Source organism: Rhinolophus ferrumequinum, chromosome 4, assembly GCF_004115265.2.
Source record: "Rhinolophus ferrumequinum isolate MPI-CBG mRhiFer1 chromosome 4, mRhiFer1_v1.p, whole genome shotgun sequence".
Classification (NCBI taxonomy): Eukaryota; Metazoa; Chordata; class Mammalia; order Chiroptera; family Rhinolophidae; genus Rhinolophus; species Rhinolophus ferrumequinum.
In genome coordinates, this window is record NC_046287.1 from 47,718,942 (window position 1) to 47,742,640 (window position 23,699).

The window sequence follows — 23,699 nt, forward strand, 5'->3', positions numbered from 1 at the left end:
GCAAAGTTATATAAATAAGTTGCAACATTTTCAAAATAATAATATGTCAGCAAAAGACATTCATTTCAATCTTTTTACAATCATAAATACTGGAAAAAATCTTGATCACTTTATATAATAATTCATTGGATCTATTTTAACATACAAAAAGTCAGGTGCTCTTCTCTGGGTTATGAGATTCTGGGTAAGAATTCACTTCAGGAGTTACGAGGTTCTCGGTGTTACGTATGTCAGGTTTAGTTTGAGGATATTTTGGGGGGATATTTCAAAGACATAAAAATATTTATATACATATAAATATTTGTCACATTAAAGATTTGGACCATCAGTCACTTGGTACTAAAACCAATATATGGATTCAATTGGAATTTAAGTTTTCACTTTAACTTTTTCCTGCCAAATATCCCATCGAAACAAACAATTAAATATTGTTACAGCTGAAGCTTGTTCTTTAGAATTCTTCCTTTTTGTCCACTTGGTGTCTACTTTTCCTGTGGTTGAAATCCTTCATTCATCTTATAGAGTGATTACTCGGAGACTGTTCATTGTCTTTGATCTGGAAATTCTTCTTTGTTTTTTCCATAACATTTCTTATATGCCACATAAACTAGAAAACAATACATGGGAGGTTAAGCAAATTTTGTAACTATTAGCTGCAAACATACTTTGGACAGTGATTATAAGCTATGGCTCAAAAAGCAGCCTGCACATTCTGTAGGCAGGAGACTACTTAGAACAATCACCATTCCTAATTGCATGAGTACTCCTGATAAGAGGAATGACTGCACTTCAGGAAGACCTACCATACAGCTGTACAGAATACTTGCTCCCATGATTTCTGCAGGTGGTACTCGCCAACAGCCACAGCAGCAAGCATTTATTCTGTACCTGTCTCCCAGTGAATGTGCTAGTCCTCAATGAATATGGTGCCTGTGAAGGGGCAATGTTTAGGACCTTGGTCTAATGGCCTATGTGGGAGGACTTGAGCTGGAATAACACTCCATTTCTCCCAGCCTTCATTCATTCCTTCCCACCAGGAGGGGGCCTGGTTGGTGATCAGCCTTCCTCTCTTCCAAGGAGCTGCTAGTCTCTAGTAGCAGCCATTTCTCAGTATATTTTCTGAGGTTAGCTCACCTGGACAGACGGCCCTGCAAGGGGAGACCTGCAGGTCATGTAAATATATGTGAATTATGTGCACAAGTGTGAGCAGTATTAACAAGCCCGTTTGGTTGCAGTTTCGAGCTATATTTTCTTTTTATCTGTAATAAAAGTGCTTTTTTGTTATCTATATATTTGATTTTTTTTCTTCTACCTCTTAATTCCAAAGTCCACAGGGAAAGAGAAGGTATTATTTACCCTCAAATTGCAATAACTCACACTTCAAATTGGTATAATAATATTGACTACCTCATAGGGCAATTATAATCATTAAATGGCATAAAATAGTAAAGTGCCCACCGTGGGAAAATAGTAAGTGCTCAGTAAATGTTAACTATCATTATGATACGCAGCTGAGAGAACTAATCTCCTGCTTCCAAGATCTTACTAAGTCAACATCAATATCTCCTTGGATTGGTCTCGGCACTTTTTGAAGCCACTGCGCTATTGGATTGCACTTATGATTAATTAAAATATCCCAACACTTTTATTATAAACTCTTTTCAGCTGGGATTACCTCAATTTATACTTAGACCACTGATTTTGTTTAATCAAACTGTTTATTCCTTTTCTTTCTCCCCTTCCTCCCTCTTTTCCTTCCTTCCTCCCTTCCTTTTTTCCTTCTTTCTTCCCTCTCCACTTTCTCTTGTTCCAAAAAATAGATTTCTAATCCTTTTACCAAAACATATTTCCAAGCATTGCATATACTTAGTAAAAATCCTTTCCTTGTTTTCAAAGCCAATATATGGATTCAATTGGCATTTAAATTTTACTGCTAAAACTGCGGGAAAGTATAAGATCAATACTACTGCCCACTTTTCCATCATTCCTTTAGCTTATCTATTAATTCCTTTTGAGTTATTCAACTAGTAAAGGTATTTAATTGCTCTATCAACCAGTCTACTTTCTCAGGCTTGTCTACTGGACATCACTAGCTAATTGTTTGGAAAAATCTCAAGGTGCACCAAATTGGGTATATCTGTATCATACAGGAAAACAAGGTAATTAGGCCATGAGTGCCTGTCACCTGCATTAGTGATATATCAGTGGAAGGTTTCCAATGGTTTCAGAGAGTCCTATAATAGAAAGCAAAACTCTGCTTCGAGAATGACATTCAAGACAGTAATACAGAAAATGATTCGCACCCACAGGCAAGTTGAATACCTAATGGAACTAAGTAAAAAAGGGGGATAGCCAAAATGAGGAGACAAAGAAGCATGTTCCAAATAAAAGAACAGAAACAAATTCCAGAGAAAGAACTAACTAAAGTGGAGACAAGCAATCTACCTGATGCAGAGTTCAAAACACTGGTTATAAAGGATGCTCAATGATCTCAGAGAGAACTTCAAAAAAGAGATAGGAAAATAAAAATGTAGATAGAAACATAAAAAAGAATCAGTCAGAAATAAAGAATACAATAACTGAAATGAAGAATACATTAGAGAGAATCAACAGTAGATTAGACAAAGCAGAGAATTGAATTAGCCATTTAGAAGATAAGGTTGCAGAACATTCAATCAGAACAGCAAAAAGAGAAAAGAATCAAAAAAAAAAATGAGGATAATTTAAGGGGCCTCTGGGACAACATCAAGTGTACCAATATTCACACCATAAGGGACCCAGAAGAAGGGAGAGAACAGGAATTGAAAACCTACTTGAAGAAAAAATGACAGAAAACTTCCCTAACTTGGTGAAGGAAATAAAAATACAAGCCGAGGAAGTGCAGAGTCCCAAACAAAATGAACCCAAAGAGGCCCACACCAAGTCACATCTTAATTAAACTGCCAAAGGTTAAAGACAAAGAGAAAGTCTTAAAAGCAGCAAGAGGCAAGTTACCTACAAGGGAGCTCCCATAACACTGTCATCTGATTTCTCAATAGAAACTTTTCGGATCAGAAGGGATTGGCATGGAATATTCAAAGTGATGAAAAGCAAGCATCTATAACCAAGAATACTTTACCCAACAAAGCTAGCATTTAGAATGGAAGGACATTCTAGATAAAAAGCTTCCCAGACAAGAAAAAGCTAAAGGAGTTGATCACCGCTAAACCAGAATTACAAGAAATGTTAGAAGAACAAGAAGAGGAAGGAGAAGAAAGAGAAGAAGGAGGAGAAGGAGGAGGAGGAGGAGGAGGAGGAGAAGGAGGAGGAGGAGGAGGAGGCGGAGGAGGAGAAGAAGAAGAAGAAAAGACAAAAAATATGAATAATAAGATGACAATAGCTACATATCTATCAACAATCACTTTAAATGTAAATGGATTAAATGCTCCAATCAAAATACATAGGGTGACTGAATGGATAAGAAAACAAAACCTTTACATATACTGCATACAAGAGACTCACTTCAGATGGAAAGACATACACAGGCTAAAAGTAAAGAGATGGAAAAATATATTCATGAAAATGGAAATGAAAAATAAAAAACTTGGGTAACAATACTTATACCAGACAAAATAGACTTTAAAACAAAGTCTGTAACAAGAGACAAAGAAGGACTCATTAATTCTGCTTCTGGGTATTTATCCACAGAAACTCAGAAACACTAATTCAAAAAGACATATGCATCCAGAAGCTGATTGCAGCGTTATTTGCAATAGTCAAGATAATGGAAGCAACTTTAGTGTCCATCAATAGATCAATGAATAAAGAAGTGGTACATATATACAATAGAATGTTATTCAGCCATAAAAAAGAGTGAAATGTTGCCATCTCCAACAACAAAAATGGACCTAGAGGGTATTGTGGTGAGTGGAGTAAGTCAGATAGAGAAAGCCAAACACCCTATGATTTCACTTATATGTAGAATCTAAAAAACAAAATAAATTAACAAACAAAACAGAACAAACTCACAGATATAGAAACCACTTTGATAGCTGCCAGATGGGAGGGGTGTTGGGGGACAGGGTGAAAAGGGGAAGGAATTAAGAAGTGCAAATTTGTAGTTACAAAATAGTCATGGGAATGTAAAGTACAGCATAGGGAATGTGGTCAATAATATTGTAATAACTATGTATGGTGTCAGGAGGGTACTAGATTTATCAGGGTGATCACTTTGTAAGTTATATAAATGTGTAATCACTGTTGTACACCTGAAATTAATATAATATTGTATTTCAACTGTAATTGAAAAATAAAAAATATATATATTAAAAAAAATAGCGGTCAAATATCATCAGTCCTTGGAAAACAAAATTTACAGAAAAGTTTCAACTAAGTGAAGGCCAGCAGATGGCAGGGGTTAAAGGATCAAAGAGACATGATACATCAGAGTAAAATTAAAAATCAGCTTAACTATCCCTAGTACTTATAATATAAAGAACCCGTTTGCATCAACTGTTTCAATTATATGAGTATTGAAAAAAAAATGTATGTATATATGCATACAAACACACACACACGTATATCTGTCTTCCAATATAACTTAGCTTGATAAATAGTCTTAGTATACATTTTTTTTCCTGATAAATATCCTATATTTACAAAGCATATCAAAACGATGTTTTGGAAAAAAAATGACCAGTTCCTGGAAGCAGGTAGGAAAGCATACAATAAAATGGTTCTAGCAGGTTAATGTGCCTCCCTAATTACTGAGGAAAAGAAAGTCAGTGGAATGAATCGATCTCCATTACTTTTCACTTAAAAGTAATCTTTACTAGAATGTTTTGGTAAAATTGCAATCTTTTCATCAGTAGTTGGGAAGTCATGATAATATTATGGATGACTTTTTCCACCCATTTATTTCACTTTTAGAAAAACGGCACTTAACCTAATTTATATAATTCATTGCCAGAAAAATGTATTTTAAAAAGCACCATATTAGCAACTCCAGGATTTCTCAAAGAAGAACATTATAATGAAATGTGATTAGCATTATTGCTTACTTCCTAAGAATATTGCTGCGAAGGCGAGCTGGAAAATGCTGTAGATGAGTGGGAAGGTAAACACCTGATTAAGTTGCTCTTGGGTGAAGGAGAGCTGGACTACGGTGGAACACAGTTGTGTGTTCTGCATCCCTGTTTCCAAAGCAACTGTTCGGCACCTAAAAGAAATGTTAAGAGAATATATGTTTTTATTGTTTGTTTTGCTTTGTGATTGTATAAAATTCAAAGCTGATATGAGAACAAGTACATAAAAAGTGAATATATAAGTATATATGTTATATATATACTATATAGTTTGCTTTATATATATATATATTCAATGTATAATTTTATTTATATTGAATAAGTATATAACTTATTTATATGTTATAATATAGTATAAATAAATATTATCTCTTTATATATACACGTAAATAAAATCTTACCCTTGTCATCTTTTATGATTGTTATGATAATGAGAAAATGAATATAAAACTCTATAAGAGTTGAAAAGACATATGCAAACAAAAGACACTGTTATTGTTTTTTTTTTCTTTTCACATCAAAAAAATAGATTAGAACATCTTTTTGTCCAGAGAAACAAAGAACACCAATTAGTTCATTTTGCCCCCTGAACAGTGGAATATATCTACATCTACATGTGTAAATATATATATACATAAAATATTTATATTTAATATATTATGTAATGTTTACTAATAAGTTATACATTTATTAAATATAAATAAAAGTTTTAGGTTGGTGCAAAAGTAATTGTGGTTTAAAAGTTAAAAACAATTGAAAAAACTGCAATTACTTTTGCATCAACCTAATACATATTGAATAAATATATATACATAAAAACAGATATAGATACATATAAATAAAAATATGTATCTATATAAAAGGAGTAAGCTCATTTATGTTATTGGTCCATACATGGCAAAGGGGTTCATTTCAGAAACTCTTTTCAATTATGTCCATGGGAACTGTACAGAGCACAGAGGAAAGGCTGAGAAAACACTCAAGATGGAGTATTTGTTATAGTTGTTTTATTATTAAATTGGTTTTGTTTTTCTGATTAAATCTCAATCAAAAATCTGCAAGGTAGGTGTTACCGCCTCCAATCTATCGATAAGAAATGTCAGAGCAAAAGTACCTGGTGACAGGTCCCACAGCCAGTAAGTGGCAGGTCAGAGTGCAAGTCCAGGCCAGCCTGACTCACACGTCCAACGCTTTCCACTGTCTAGGGCTGTTTATCTCTTTCCCAACTTCATTCATGCGGCAGCTTCTACACCTGCTTTTCCCACTGTCTATTGATTCAGTTGGGCTAGTAGGAGAGGAAATGTTTTTACTCAGTACCAAACCCATAAATGCTAACCCTGGTTCTAATATTTAGCAACCTTGAATGATGAGTTCATCCTGTTGCTGGCTGGAGGAATCCTTGTATATTACAAGGCCAGCGTAAGTGTTTTTTTTTTTTTTTCCTCAACCTAAGTGCTTTTGTAAGTTACTCTATTTGGAGACTAAGGATGCAAAACAATGGAAGAGCTCACTCTGCATTGTATAGAGAATGGTCCGGAAGAATTTGAGTAAAAGAGGGGCTGTCAGTATTTTCTTTCTGGAGAACTTGCATAATTTAGGAATGAATAAGTCTATTTAGAGTGACATATTCAGAAATAGTTATCACAGCTGAAATATTTTGAATTTATTACCGGTATCTACAGCTGTTATGGGATTGATTGTATCCTCCCAATAACATATGCTGATGTCCTAATTCCCAGGACCTCAGAAGGTGACCTTATTTGGAAATAGGGTCATTGCAGGTGTAATTAGTGAAGGTGCTTAGGGTGTGTCCTAAACTACTATAACTGGTGTCCTTACAACAAAGGGAAATTTGGACAGAGAGACACAGAAGAGGAAGACAACGTGTAGAAAAATAGGGAGAAGACGGCCATCTACAAGCCAAGAGGAGGGGCCTGGGACAGATTCCCCTTCACATCCCTCAGAAGGAACCAATCCAGCCACACACTGATTTTGGACTTCCAGCCTCTAGAACTGTAAGACAATACATGTCCGTTGTTTAAGCCATCCCGTTTGTGAAAGCAGCCCTAGTAAACGAATACAGTAGCTATTACAGGAGAAAATTCCCAGTCTAATTTACCAAAACACCATACCTGTGCCAGGGTTGACCAGCTATTCTAGCCAGAAAAAACCCTAGAGAGTAACCGGCCACAGGAAATATTGTTCCTACAATCCACAGTTTAGGAGCGATGATCCAGGCACTTTGGTACAGAATTCCTCCAACCACAGCTATGAGCACGATAAGGATTGCACCTGTGATGGACCCAATCTGGAAAAAGACACAAGCAGACCCAATCGTTGTCATAATGATGTTACATCTCTGTATTCCTTGTCTGATGGCTGTGGTCAGACTACCAGAAATACTGTTGCTTGTCCCATGTTTTAATTTTTAAGAAAATAACAGAACATACAGTATGCACACTCAATTAGCCTGAAGAATGTTCTAGCTTGCAAAGTATCCTTGACAGAAAGAAAATCCACTCAAGAAAAACTAGAAGACCTGGCCTCCAGATTCCACTCCTGCTGCTCTCCTTCCTTTTGTAAATCACTTCTCTGTCTTAGTTTCTTCATCTGTAATTAGAAATAAAATCTGCCCTAGTCACCTTTTATGATTGTTATGATAAGGCGAAAATGGATAAAACTCTACAAAAGTCAAAAAAGACATATATAAACAAATGCCACTGTTCTTGTTTTCTCCCTTTCACATAAAAAAAAAAAAGTTTGGATTTTATAACTTCTTTTTTTCATTCAGAGAAACAAAGAATACCAACTTGCTTATTTTGCTCCCTGATCAGTGGTTTGTCTCTATCTCTATCTCATCATCTATCTCTATGTCTGTGTCTATATATCTGTATGATCCATATCTAATATCTATATCATTTTTATCCATATCATCTAGCTGGAATATAGTTGGTGAAAGGAAATGAATGGTTTCTAATTTTAAATAAATATATCATATATCATACATATTATATATCTAAATATATCTTTTACCAATTGCCAGGCACTGAACTGGCCATATGGATACAGAGATAAGAAAGATCTGATCTATTTTCTAAGGCAGCTGTGTAGATACATTTTATAATACAAACCCATATAACAGAGGTAAGAGCAAAGTGCTGTGGGAGTAAAGAGTAGAGCAAAACCAAGAGGTGATGTTTGAATTGGATATCCCAAAGGGTGAATAGAAATTTGCCCAGTGGATGGACAACGAAAGGCATTCTAGAAGAGTGAACTGCATGCATGTCTAATAACTATAGACCTCCTAGAATGAGGTTTATACTATAATGAGAAAAATCAGTATAGCAGCTAGAAAGATCTATCATTTTAACTCTCACTGTGGAGCATTTGTCTGTAGCCTATAGCCTGGGACACTTACCTTAAGTATGATCTTGGCTTTCTGGGGCCATTTGTGATTAACAAACATTCCAATGGAAACAGGAACAACAAGAGCAACCAAAGATGTACCTAAAGATGACAGAAAAGTAATTTGATCAACAGAACACATAGTACAAGGAAAGGGGAAAACAAAAGAGTAAGCAACCTGAAAAAGACTTAGGTAATACATCAGTTTCCCTTCTTGAATACACAAAACAATAACAAAAAACAAACAAACAAAAAAACTGTCCTTCTTTACCCACTTCAGTAAGTAATTTAATATTACTGGTGATAATTCATAATATTGATGATATAAATCCTTTCCCTAAATTCTGGGTAAATTTTTTAGAGCTCCTTATACTGCTAACCCATATCTTTTAGTTTTAATTTGTCAGAATCTTGCCTTATTTGGTGTTTGGACTTCTATATCCTAGGAAAAATTCTTTTTCAAAGTGTGTGTGTATGTGTGTGTGTGTTCTTAGGGAGTACATAGATGATATTTTATATCTGTCTGTTACTTCCTGGTAGTAGAAATAAAAGAAAAAGTTCAAACTTCTGCAGACTTTCTGTGGGCTAATGACTTCTGGTTAAGACTGATTTTGGTTATTCAAATCTACAGCAGAGAGGTGAGAGAATAGGTTGAAAAGCATGCTTTACATTTTCTATGAGATGATATATTTGGCGTCTTCTCAAGTAATTATAATTCGTTGCAGGAACGTGCTCACACAGTCAGATAAAAAAGTCATACTTCAATTTCACCGTGTTAAATTCACTGCTGTTCTTGTGACATGTGGTTTGTTTCTCCAAATTGTTTAACACTAATTTTTCCAATAGCTGCTTTTATGTAATACAGCACCCACAACTTCTTGATATGAATTGATTGTACTCTGGTAGCTTAAATCTAGGAGCAAATACTGCGCTTGGAATGTATGTGGTTAGGTTTTGGTAATATATTTTTAATGTGTTGGATTTGTGAGAAGGCAACTCACTCCCATGTTTGACCCCTCTTGCCTTATAAGAGGCTTTATGTTTGGGGGAGCAGCCCAAGGCTACTGAATATACAAGCAAGAAAGACCTCCTGCCAAAATCCATGGCAGATTTACATTTCCTCTCCTGACAAGATGTGGCCAGATAAAGATTTTCCAGGACTTGAAGTTGACTGGAAAAGACACACCTTTGACCTTCTTCACACTCAGAGTATGTGGTTCCCACCTGGGGAGGTGGGTTACGCTATCTCTTTACTCTGCAGTGGGCTAGAGATCCCGCTCTTCCCTTCTCCCAGGCTCTGCTTGTTTTCCTTATTTCCCATATTGCTGTGCCTTCTGTCCAACGCTTGACTATTTAGATGAGGCAGCATCTGCTTATAGTTACACTATTGGAACCATATCTTGGTCTTTAATCAAGTTTACACAGCAGGTGTAGGAGGAAAGAAAGGGAGAAAGGAAAAAAAGAGAATGGAAGAGAATGGTGAATAGAGTCATGTGTTGGAACTAGGAGCCAGATAGTCTCGGAGCTGAACCTTATTTGCAAACTGGGAACTGTGCAAGTCATTTAACCCCTCTCAGTCTTGATTTCTGTTTGTGAAATGAGAAAAATTGTGTATAAATTTTATATCTCACAGTGTTGTTGTGAGAATTCAGTGGTGAAGTAGGTGTACAGTTCGTGGTACTGGATGCTTCCAAGTGTAGGGTAGAGAGGAGTAGGAATAACAACTTGCTGCACTGTGTTTCTAGTGGTAGCAGCTGTATGAGCTGCCTCCTCCTCCATCCAGATGCCATCATCTGAAGGGGCTCAGCGGGTGTTTATTGAGTAAGCACTATGTGGAACCTGTGCCTAACAGCCCTGTGCACAGAACAGAGTGGGAGCAGACCAGGTCATGCCGACAGATGCAACAGTGACCCTGGCCCTTAATCTCCTCATCTAAATAGCAGCAATAACACTTTCTGAAGTAATTAGGTTGAAATAGCAATAACATTTTCTAAAGCATTAGGAAAACCAGTAGCAAGAAGGTTAAGTTGGAAATAAGCCTGGGCTGAATGGTGAGTAAGCATAATTAATATCTTTGTTTTTCAAACTCTTATTTAAAAATTTGAAAATCTTTCCCTCTTCTTTTTCTTCTATTTTCTTTTCTTCTTCTTCTTCTTCTTTTTTTTTTTGGCCTATTACTTTTTCTTTGATGACCGTTACCTCCATTCTTAATTACTCTTTCTCACTTTCTCTTCCTTTCTAAATTCACTCACGTTGAAGGATGTGATATAAGTCATTCACACCATAGTTAGAATTATTCATATAGCTATAGAGCATTTTCCAGAAGGGAATGTGAATCAAGAGACTATTTTAAGGCTTAAATTCTTTTCTTAAATAATGAGCAATACATAATTAAATCTCCTTATTCCACAGACATTCCTTGAGAGGCCTACAATGTATACTACTCAAGCAAACTGCATTCTATAACTCTAAGTAGGGTGCTCTCCGAGAGAACAGACTGAGAGCTCAGCAGCATGAGCATGGGCAGGGGGTTGTGGAGGGTATCCTAAAACCTGTTTGCAGCAGGAGACTATGTCTGATATGGAGGAGTTCCCCAGGGGTCAGTAGAAGAGCAGGTGTGTCAAGGGAGACCACGTTGTTTATTATTATTTGTCTAACGGTCATGGTAGGAGTGGTGAGAGAGAAAGGCTATCTGAAAATATTGCACTACAGATCATCCCTAATTAGGGTTCCCAAATTTTGTTCTGAACAAGTTGTGTAGACCGTAAATCATGTTTTATCACAGAAAACAATCTTTCTTAGAAATGGAGGGACTTTAGGTGCTGTCCAGTCCAGCTTCCCATGCCAGCAGGAATCCCTTCGACAGACATCCTGCTGAGTGACCATTTAGCCTTTGCTTGCATGCTCACTTCAATGGAACACCCACACCTCTTTGAGGGAGCCCATTGGAGAGACGTTTGTCTCCAAGATCAGCTGAAAATAGACTATTTAGCACGTAATGTACCTGGTGACTGGTAAGATGTGCTATCTCTCCTACATCTTGTCGCTCATGGCGATAGTTCTGTGGAAAATGCGCGACTTGGGTAGACCAGCAGCCATCTTATCCTTCCCTTGAGCCCATGTTACACCAACGGCTTAGCCTTCTACCATCGTTTACTTTTCCAGAAACAGGAAAAAAGCTCCGTTGTGATGGTGGTGACTATCTGGGAGTTGAAATGAGTGAAGATAGACCATAACTAGCAAATTTGACCTCTGGGCCATGACACACAGACCATGTCTGTAAAGCAGCTTCTGAAACAAAATGTGGCTGCCCGTCGAGTGTTACAAGAATACGTTTTATCGCGTAGTTTCCTATTGCCACACTCTGCATTGCCTCCTGGGTGCCCTATTTTTAAATCGTTAGAGGAATGTTTTTGTATTTCTTCAAGTTGAGTGTTTGGGAGCAAAGTCGTGTTGCCATGAACTAGTTGCCCTGTGGGTTAAGGAAAGGATGGAACCTCTGGTGCCCCAGAAACCTCAGGCTCTGCAGGTCCAGACGGCTTTGCAGGGGAACCCCTTAAGTTGGGTCCACTCCCTGGTAATTTCAGTGGAGGAAAGAACAGGTTCTCCCATGGTGTCAAGGTTTGGAATTTAAATTCTGCCAACTCTAATTCAGACGCAGGGGTGACTTGTAATGAAAACCTAATTAGGCACAAACTGCTGCTGGTGCAAGAGGCAAATACTAGCTAGGTCTGAGCCTGGCCGGAGAACCTAGCTGGGGATAAGCAGAGAGTAGGAGAATAATATTCAGAAATCTTGCAGAGGAATGACTTACCTATGTTATCATAGGGAATTATGATCGTCCCAGAGTCGACCCACGTTTTGGTATAGATTAAGAGGCACAGCGGCATCATCCCCAGGGCCATCAGCGTGGAGCATGTGGTCATGCTGACGCTGAAAGGAAACAGGCAGGTGATACGTCCACCTGGGTTTTCTAGGGGAGAGGTTGTTTCATTTTTCAATTCATTAGACAGTCCTACAAAAGACTGTTTCAACCAGCAGTACCCATCCGGTCTGATGGACAGAAATATATGTGAACCTCAGTTTGTGCGGGGTCCAGCCTCGGGTAAAATGGTGAGATGTGTATTTGGTGTCTTCCTACTTTGTTTTGTGCCACCCCTCCCTCCCCATTGGTTCTCAAGAATCAAAGAAGATATTTGCTGACCATTTACACTCATTACTAAACAAGGTTCGAGGTGCTTGGACATGCTAGCCTTTGAACCTCCAATCAAAGAACGAGAAACACATTTATATCAGGAAAGATATCGAGGGCTTCACTATGTCTGTCTGTGCTGGGACGAGATGGGCTTCCCTGGGCCCTTGAAGGAGAATGCATGACCAAGAGAGGAAACTTCAGTGTTTTTCCTTAAAGCATTTGCCCCAAATGCTCACAGCTTGAGAAAAGAAGAAGAAGCTGACTTAAAAAACAAACAAACAAATAAAGAAAAGATGCAAGCAGGCAGGGTAGGCCCGGGATCTATTTCTGCTGAAATTTACCAAATGTGTATTCAGAAGAACAAGGTCTGGTACATTCCTCCTGAGAGTATTTGAGTTTTAGCAGTGGATGTGGCTAAGGAAGTGGACTTTGGCTTTCAACATGGAGACATTGATATGGAATGATACTATTTTCAGCACTGTGACAGTAGATGGAAGGAGGTTTTGGGTAGTGGGTCTTCCTGTTCCTGTTAAGTGTCCTGTATACAGGAGCACATTCTCTGCCCAGGGAGCAGAGCCTTAAATGCCTGGGCCAGACAATAAAGCCAGACACTGGCTGGATGGAAATCAAGCATGTCCACTTACTATGTGACTTTGGGTCATTTACTTGTCTTTTCTTTGCCCGTTTCCTTATCTGTAAGATGAAATCATAACCATTACTACCTCACAGGCTGTGAGGACAGACTGAGCCAGTGAGTCCAGGACTTAGAATAATGCAAGGTGCTTATTAAAAGGTAGTTACTGTTATTAAATATTCAGCCATAGTGTGTGCTGTATTCTAGCATAATTCCAAATCAGGAAACTAGAGAAATTTTTCTGAAAGACTTTTTCTCCAATAGCTGTAGCACTGAGATTATCAGAGTAGTAATTTCTTAAAGGTATTGTACGGCGAGGAAGGTGCTAAATTATTTATACCACCTGTCTCCTCCCTCCCTCTCCGCCCTCCCCCCAAGAACAACAGATGCAACCAGTCTATATAATGCTAAGGAAAACAGCTGTACGGGAGGAATTTCATTTCAATGCATCTAACTTAGCATAGTTTTGGCAAAGTGAAGGGTGGGGACAATGTTTATCAGGGGACTTAACTTCCCTAAAAATCATTTTAAAACAAAACAAAACAAAACAGGAATGACCTCACTTTAAAAGTATTTAAAGGATTTAGAAAAAAATACTTGTCTTTGTAGAGCTAAAATACTGGAACAATAATCAATGCTAGAGTTGTATGTAAACCATTTTTAAGAAGTTCAATCGATTATGGTGACAGGCTAACTTAATTTAGGTACAAAATAGGATGCTAAGGCAGAGTCCTACAGCACAGTAAGTTAATTTGTTATAAATTGTGCTTTGTCCTACCTAAAATTGAAGTACTCGGGAGTGTCCATGATATCCCCCCTCCCTACCGACCTCCTGTTCTATGCCATTCTTTTTTATATTTTTAAAAATAAATTAGAATGGATTTAAAGTTATCCCATCATTAAATTACTTTTATTCCAGTGCATCCTGTATGCTTCCTAGAGTGGAGAGGGTGAAAAGGTGGTGGTGGAGGGGGCCAATATTCATTACCTGGATCATAGTGAAGAGAAGCCTGAGATTTTTGTGTTTAAAACGATGAGAACAACTTTTAGAAGGAAGTCTGTTTCTCTCCTTGTTTTTCTTTCAAATTTCCTTGTGAAAGGAAATTCTGAGCTATTGCTAAGACAATTTCTGAAGTTGTATCATGGTAGTGAGATTCTCAAGAGCAATTTCTTAAGGGCCGCAGGAGGGACAAGATAGAGGTTGGAGAAAGAAAAGGTTTAGCTTTAGTGGGACATCGTGAGAGTGAAGTGCTGCCAAAAGACAAGAGGAGAGGTGGTTGGAAGTCAGTGCCATTTGAACTAACACGAGAACAACATCAAACCACTCAAAATGAGGTGAAAAACAGCTCACAGATAAATAATTTTAAGAAGCAATGTAGAGCAATAAATTAGTAAAAGAAACAGTCATTTTGCATGAAAGAAATTTGAAGACCTATAACAAGCACAGTTGTCAACAGTAGGAACACTACCATAAATGAATATTGGAGTGAGAGAAAATGTAGAAAGAAAGAAATCTCTTGTCTTTAATTCTTGGCTTTGGCTCTCTTCGCCACCTGGGAGAATTATTTTTCTTTCTGGAAATAAAAGCAATAACTGAGAATTCAGTGAATGTTGATGAATTTGGTAAAGTCAGTGATAAGACATGCAAAAGATTGTAATCATATTAGAAGTGAAATACCAAGTTTGAAAGATCAAAGAGAATGTATATAGGGTGGTGCTAGAAAGTGGAGATGTGACCAATGATAGAAATAATGTTAAGCAAAGGATAAGTCTGGACAGGGATAAGGGGATAGGTCTGGATTCAAATGCCTGCTCTGTGACCTTGCTTAAGGTTGTGAGCCTGAATTTTATCATCTGTCACATGTAGAAGATATTAGTACTGACCTCAGAGGACTATTGGAGATCCAATACACCAGTGTATGTAGAGTACTTATATTGTGCATGGCTCATAATAGTGCCTAACAAATATGAGCTAGTAAAGTAAAAATAAATGCTACATGAGACAAACAAAGCTTGGTTACTCTGAGGAAAAATAAAGGAAAAGTCAAATAGTGTTGGGTTAGTTCTTAGGAGCTTGACATTTATGTGGTTGAAATGGGAGGGATTGCTTTGGATTTATGATACACCTGAGGGCCAGGGATCTCAAACAACTTAAACAGTGAACACTGAGCTGGAAGATGAACAATGTAATAATATTTGGCTACAGAACAAAGAATGTGATAGGAAAATCTAGAAAACGATTAATCTAGAAAATAATAAAAGGGAGTATAGAAAGTGCACGGCAATGAATAAATTGGAGAAACTGAGGAAAGGATGTGAAAGGAAAGTGGGAAAATCCTGAGTAGTATGGCTGTGGCTATTGCTATGAGGAGAGATTTGAAAATGAGGAATCTCTGGGGATAGAGCAGACACAAGAAGGTGGGATGTCTCTGTCCCTGAACTACAAGCCTGGGCCCCAGCAGATATACCTGAAAATGTCACTTTTATTTCTCCCTGAAACATTTTGTGCATATTGTGTCCACAGTACAACTAGAACACGTGAACATACCTGTGCACTGATCAGATTCCCACGACAGCTTTATAGGCTAGAGTGGTCAGAGCAGAAAGTGAAATATCATTGTATTTCAGTGAGCAAGGATTCAATGAGCAAGATCTGTTGTTTTGTGTGTGTGAATTATTTTGTTGTGCTTTTTTTGGTTTTGTTTTGTCACTAGGGATTTCAAAATGCAATGGTTTCCCAGGTTGGGAAGAGATAATAGAGTGAAAAGAAGATGTTTTGGTTTCTTCTCTCAGGAACCATACCCAATGAAGTTAAGGCCAGGTGGGGTTGTTTTTCTGGCATTGTGTGGTATCCATTCAACCAGTACGGATACCTATTGGTGTAAACAATCACATCTTCACTGCCATTGCTAGAGTTCAAGTAGAAATGGAGAAAGTAAAGTTCCAAGAGGACAGAATTGGAAATATAAATGGTAGATAGGATCGTATCTAAACAAATTATCAGGAGACTTTAGCGCTTCAGTGCTCACTTCAGAAGAATGGAAAGTGTTGGAAAACTGTTTCCCAAAGCTGAGGTATTACTCTCTTAATTTGCTTTCAAGAAATATTTGAACAATTTTTCCCCTAACATATGCAATGCATGTCATCATCTTACATAGTGACGTAGTTTAACCTCCTTGCAATGATTTTGGATCTCTGTGACAAACATTATTATTTGCTCTGCTAAAATACAGCAGGGGTTTCTGGGTGATTGTATTGTTCCTCAGATAAGCAATACAGAGGCTGCTGTGCTTCGTGAGCATTCTCTTTGCTCTGGAGGCATTTTGGTCTTCTCTTCTGAGGTCAGGCTTTTGGGGCCACTTGCTGCTGTGGGACGCAGGCATGCCTCTCTAGCATCCCTGCCCACTTCTTATTTCTCATCCTCTGGGCTGGGAAATAGCACAACAGAGCTTTAGAATTAGGAGAGTAAGTAGGTCCTGTGAAATTAAGTGGGATTTATTTTGGGTGTGCAAAGTCTTTTATTGGGTCTTGTTTGAGTTCTGAATAGGTGACATTGACAGAGAGGTGACTATTACACTGGAGAGGTGTTGGTGCTATTTTCAAGACAAGGGGGATCTGTGGAATGCACACTTGCTAGAATGAAAATTAAACTTTTCAGTGCCACTCCTCCCATTATAAGACTTATTCTGACTCGCTAAAGGATTCTTATAGACTGATTCAGCTGGATTTTTCCACCAAGGTTTCAAATTTTGACTTTGGTTCTTAATAGTATTATTTCCTACAGGAATTGTTAAAAATGTAGACAAGATTACATAATCATCTCCTGTTTCAAGAGAAATAAGATTTCTCTTTCTAAAACCACAGAAAAGTGTAACTTGGAGCTTTAAAATTAGGGTTTTTACAGTTTTAGTCCATAGAAAGGAATCTCTTTCAACAGCCAAACAAATCAACATCACACATACTTTTCTCTCTTACAAAATGATTACACGTGTGTGGCATTGCGTTGACGTACAAGACCTTTCCATTTTGTTAAAAAGTTACAAATACAGTTTACGCTTGAAAAACTCTTAGGGTTAGGGGCACTGACCCTCCGGCACCGCAGAAAATCCACAAATAACTTTTGACTCCTGCAAAACTTTACTGACAGACTATTATGGACCAGAAACCTTACTGATAACATAAACAGTCGATTAACACATATGTTTATGTTATATATGTAATATACTGTTTTCTTACAATAAATTAAGTTAATGAAAAGAAAGTATTATTAAGAAAATCATAAAGAAGAGAAATATATTTGCAGTATTTATTGAAAAAAATCCACATATAAGTGAACCTGCATAGTTCAAACCGGTGTTGTTCAAGGATCAACTGCATTATGTAAAAACTGTTTAGCCAAAGCCCCATACTCCATTTAGTTCACTCTCGTCAACTAGCTTTTAGAATTCTCACCTTTGTGTGCCTATGTCCAGATCAAACTAAGTTGAAATCTAAAAAGACCTTATTGCTATGTGGTGGTTCACAGATTAACTAAACCTGAACAATGCTTGTCATCCTTTCTTCTTTACAAGACTTTCCTTAGGGGGGAAATCTATTGCAAGTAAGATATAGTATTTCCTTCTGTGAAAAATATGTACTTGGAAGGTATATAGTTTGTATGGTTTTTCTAAAGCTCCTGGAGAAATCAGCACCAGCTGAGACATGGTGGCTGCCTCCCAGTTGCTCACTAAGCACTGGGTCAGCCTGGGATAGTTTTACATTTTACAGTGGTTACATTTCTATACTTGAGCTTCTCTCTTCTGAGTATAGTAGCTGGTGATTAACAGAGCTGATTGCCTAGTGTACAGTGTTTAATAAGCACACATTACATTAACACCTGGCTGGTTTGCAGAAATGCATACCTTTCACAGGAAATGAGGAATTGTGAGGTAAGGAAAAAGACATTTGTCTATTTGACTTGTAGCATTAAAATTCTCGGTCTCGTCATGTAATGCTTTGTCTTATTTCTATTGGTTTTTCTTTTCGTTTTCTGGTGCTAGTTCAGACTGGTACAGGATGAACTGGGAAAACATTGCAATTTAGATTATTCTGTGGGAAGCAGAAAAACTATTTTCTGTTTATTTTACAGTAAGGTAAGCTTAATTTTAAAAAAGAAACTGCTGTAGTGTTTATTTTCTTTTACCTGGAAACAAATGTACAAATTCTTTCTTAGACATTATACCAAGAAAAAGCTTGTCCAAAGAACTAGCTGTGTTTGGTGGAGTTGACTATTGTTTCATTGAAAGTTCTAATGTTTAATGAGCAATTTGATGTCATGATTGCAGACAGAGCTCCATATCACCACAAAGAGAGGTTTTTGTTTTTGTTTTCTGATACCAACAAGGAAAAACTTTCTCAACTGCAGCCTGTGGGACTTGGAAAAGATTTCTTTTTTTGAAAACCTTTGAATCTCTTCCAAAGATAAACTGCAATTATCCAATGCCCTGTTAACTGTGTTATATTAAAAAATACTAACACAAAATATACCCCCAAATTCCAGTAGCTAAGCAGCTGTGCAGGAAGGCCAGTGCATGCATTTATTCTCTTCTGTTTACTTCCTCCGCCGTACCCTCCTTTAGGGGCAGAACGGGTTGGTACTCACACGCCACAGGCTTCGGAGACTAATTTAATGTGACAGCAGTATGTGCAGGTTGAGATAACTTACCTCAGGTCCATGTCGCCATCGACCCAGTAGGCCAGGATATTGGAGGCAGTTCCTCCAGGACAGCAGCCCATGATCAGCACCACTACGGCCTGGATGGGGAGGATTTCAAAGGCCACAGACAGGATGTATCCCACGAGAGGCATGATTCCAAACTGACAGAGGAAGCCATGCATATGCCCCATGGCCGCTTTATGTGTCCCAGGAATTTCTCGATTTCCACATTGCATCCCATGGAGAACATCACCATAGCCAACAGGATGGTCAAGACGGTACTCAGGACCACGCTTAAAATGTCATTGAAATTGCTGGCAGTTACCACACAGGATGCACCCTCGCAAATGGTCGCATTGGCCAAACAGCCCGTTGAATTATTCATTGCTGGGGTTCAGGCTCGAATGGTCACAGAAATCCACAGAAGCACCAATCCTCTACTCCTCGCTGGGTAGATGATACCTGCTCCAACCGCGTCAAACTTTTAAACCCTTCTTAAACATGTGTCACTTGGTGTCTCTTTCAAAAGCCACCTCAGAGGCAATAAAAAACAATAAATGCTAGTATGTCAGTTTCAAGAGGTAACATTCCAACACAGCACAAATTATGAATCATAAAAATCCTGCCAAATTATTGGCCCAGACGGAGGAATTATAATTAATCATTTATCGGCATGGTAATGAACCGTGCCATATAAAAAGAGCTGTGTTAATGTTTAATGCTGGGAAAGTTTGTTAATTTCAGTTAAGTGACACTCAGAATATTACAGAACACTGGAGGGGTTAAGTTGTAGGAAAGCATGTTGTGCACTTATCTCCTTTAAATAAGGAGGGTTGGCTCCTGAAAAGTCGAGAACCCTGTCCCAAATTAAGTGGCAAAATGGTGTCAGACTCTGCATTGAAACCAAGACCTCCAATTTCCTCCCCCAGTAGTTTTTCTACTGTATCAATCTGTCTGCTCCTATCAGTCTACCGTGTTCATAAAGTATATGTAACTTTGAGAAACTTGTAGGGTCTCGATGCAAACCCACGGGAAGGTAAAATGCAGCCGCCTAGAATGCTTTCTGTATTGTCTGGGGGACGGGCGGTTGTCCATGAGAGCCACCTCAATTACTCACACACCCAATTATGTATGCGTCGTCATAGTAACAAAGTGCTTTATAGATAGTGACAATACAATTATTTAGAGGGATGAATCTCAGAGGAGTAGGTCAAAGTGACAGGGGCAATTTGTGCTCGGAGTCAGAAATTGAAATTAGAATTTTTTGGCGTGGGGGAGGCAGTCAGATGTTCCAAAGGAGCTTCATTTTTGTAAATGTCAAATGTTCGACCTCATTACGGGCAGAACACTGCACTCAGTGTATAGGGAAGATAAACAAGAGGGAGAGAAGAAATTGTTCCTGTTTTCAGGAGTTTATGATATAATCATTTAGTCAGGAGGCAACATAAGGATAAAATTGAATATTTTGATCATAATTCACAATTTATAAAAAAATTGTAATTATTCAATTTTATCATCTTAAATTAAGTAGGATTAGCATCCCCATTTTACAGATGAGGGCCAAGGACATGAAGTGCTTTATTCAAGGTTTCCAGCTGATAACTAGAGATACTGAAACTCAGTTGGCTTGGCAGCGATTTAGAGAAATGCTTTAGAAAAGAGTTTCTCAAAACTCAGTATGCCCACAAATCCCCTGGGGCTCTTGTTAAAATGCAGATTCTGATTCTGGAAGTCTGGAGTGGGCCCCAGATGTTTGCATTTCTGACAGACTCAGAGTTGAGGTTGATAATGCTAACCCAGGGGCTACACTTTGAGTACCAAGGCCTTAGAGTCCATGTCAGGGTGATGACAACTACCCAAGCTGCTAAATATTGAATTTACTGGTCACAAGTGAACGCATTTACAGAACAATTCAATATGGAAAATTAACCTTTGGCATAACTTAAGCAAACACGAGCTGTGGGTAGGGGAGTGGGCCACCAAACAGAGGTGTGAATGGAGTCAAAATCCCAGCTGCTGGGGGCCTAGGGATGATGTCCCTTTAATGAGGGATTGAGCCGCTGAGATAGTAGATGTGACAGTGAGTTCCACTCACTGTTGGTGCAACTCCTGTCCCAGGAGCACGCCTCCCCAGCTGTCAGGCACCACTGCCACCTTACCTTGTGAGGGTGGGCGCCCATTAGCTCTGCCTGGTTGCCGGCAGTTCCTGAAACATCCTCCTGTCTTTCCCATCATGCTTTCCACTCCCACAGCTATATGATTAGCTAGGTAATAATTCCCAGAAGGGCTCCCCTCCCACTCCTGGGGGTGGAATGACTTGGCCCTGCCCTGCTGGCCCCCTCTGAGCATCTCCGGGATTGACCTCTGGCCTACTTCTTGGCACTGGTGCCAGCCTGCCTTGGGTTGATGAGCTGAATGCGCCCCCTGCTGCTGCACCTTGGCACCTGTCAGTGCTGGCTCTTCTCCCAGAAGCCCAGGTGAGGCCCGGTGCAGATGTGTAGAATTCTGAGCCTGATACATCTGCAGTGTTGATCAGCTTTCAAAGCAGCTGCCCTACTTTAATCTCAGACATGACTGAGAGTCTGAAAGTTAGTCCAAGACCTACTCACAAACAGACCAGGTCCTGTCTGCAAAGGGAAATAGGAGTGCTGTTGGTAGGAGGGAGTGATTTGGAATTTTCCCAGGGTGGGCGTCAGGTTCTGGCCAGGCTTGGGATTGCCAGGTGAAATCTGTACTTAGCCTTTTGTCCACACTGCTGGAAGCAGAGAGGAGAAAGTGAAGAGAGTGGAAAACACGTTGAGAACAAAGCTCTTCTCAAATTTCAGACGACTTGCTAAGGAGATTTGAGGCTCCCAAGGGCAGAATGCTTTGCATATAGACAACTTGCAAATGAGCAGTCTGTTTGACTAGACAGAGTGCTACAGTTCTGTTAAAAAAATGTGCCAATGCATTTCTAATTTTCACATTGTTTTTACATAAATTTGCACATTAGGCTCGAGAGGCCTTATATTCAAGTATTTGAGTGATTCACAATTAATTAGTACTTTTAACTTGAACTGCATTTAAATTCAGGCATCAGACCAGGATAAATGGAAAATATCTCAATATGTAAAAAAAAATCCTCTTTAATTACAACACAGAATTGGGGAACAGATGCACACCTGAGTGGGCCATCAGGAGATTAGGGCTTGATTTCCACTGTAATCTTTCTCAATCTTTTCTGCTCAGTTTCTTCATGCACTGGGCTCAGGTACACGCTGTCTTCAAGCAAATTCCCGCTCTTGATATCCTGGGTGGAGAATATGGCTGGTTGTGGGTCCATTTAACCTCTCTGCTCGACCTCTCAGGCTTCACTTTCTCTCCTATTTTATCACTTTGGCGAATAAGGATTTAATAGCTTTCCAAAGTGTTTGCCCTGAAGTTACATGATAAAAATGGAGCTTTCTATTTCCTATTGTGTTTCCTTGGGGATGGCTCTATTCAGATCAATAGTCATTTGGGATTTGAGTGATTCTGTTGAACAGTTCTCTGAAAATCTCCCTCTCTCTTCTTCCCCATTCCCTCCTATGTACTGAACTTTTATGGAACCTGAAAGCCTCATAATTAGGGTTATTATCTGAAGTCTCAACTGGTCCTCTTTGAGGCAAAAATACTCTGGGGAGAAGAGCCAAGGAACGGCTAGCTGTCCATTCATTTGAGTGGCATTAAAGGAAGAAGGAAGCTAAGTACTGGGGAGAGGAAAGTAGTGTGGAAAGGTTTAAAATTTATTGAATGTAAGAAGCACTGGACTAGGAATCACAAGACATGAGTTCTAGGTCTGCCCATTTTGGAAATACTGTGCTATTTTTCTTGGAAATACTTAAGGCTCTTATGCATGAATGTGAAGCCTGGAAATCTGGAGGATGGTACAACCACTTTCATAAACTATTAAAGCTAAGTATACACATACCCTCTGAACCAGTCATTCTAGTCATGAATCTGGAGGGCAACTGAGACTGGGGCTCAGGCTGCCTGCGCCACTCAGCCAATACACCGACACAGGAGTTGAGTTATAGGATAAGCATTATTGTCAGAGCACCAGTGATCTGGTACGGCAGCAGATTAACACCTTCACAAACAGACTTAACATTTTCAGACCTGCTTAGGGTGTTTAAGGGAAAATCTGGACATTCCTCCAGATGCTACGTGATGGTTACCGGGGTCTGCATGGAGCCTTCCCTCTGGCAACATAGTTCTCTGGTGGCATCAGCAACCCAGGAACAATGATGGGAATAGCCCGGAAACAATGCTAGACCACAGAGATTGTGATCAATAAGCCTAAGGGTATTAATCATAAGTTTCAGGGAAATTTTCTAAAACAGGGAACTGGGATAGGGGACATTTCAAGCTCAAGTCGCAAGGGGATGATCTATTGTTAAGCTATGGGTAGGTCAAGGACAGGTGAGGCCTGAGGACGATGCGCGGCCCCAACCCTGAGGTCCCAACCGGGCCCTGCTTCAGTCATAGGTAAAGGTCTACACAAATCCTTAGATGGAGTTTCCTGCAAGTCATGAACTAGAATGTGCATAGTAGCCCTACTCATAGTAGCGCTAAACTGGAAACTATCCAAATGTCCTTCAAGAGTAGAATGGGTAAATATATTGTGATCTATTCACACAATATAATTCTATACATCAGTTAGGATAATGATCTGCCATGACAAAGCTA

General features: G+C 38.8%; 1 protein-coding gene across 1 annotated transcript; it reads right to left on the minus strand.

The window, feature by feature from the left end:
* Window positions 1-482: 482 nt before the first annotated feature.
* On the minus strand, window positions 483-21,205 carry SLC10A2 (solute carrier family 10 member 2). The gene is given in 8 exon segments (XM_033105031.1): window positions 483-607; window positions 5,040-5,197; window positions 7,196-7,371; window positions 8,482-8,570; window positions 12,283-12,401; window positions 19,002-19,170; window positions 19,173-19,525; window positions 21,152-21,205. Coding segments are annotated over 7 exon segments (1,041 nt in total). The 5' UTR covers window positions 19,378-19,525; window positions 21,152-21,205.
* Between the last annotated feature and the right edge of the window lie 2,494 nt (window positions 21,206-23,699).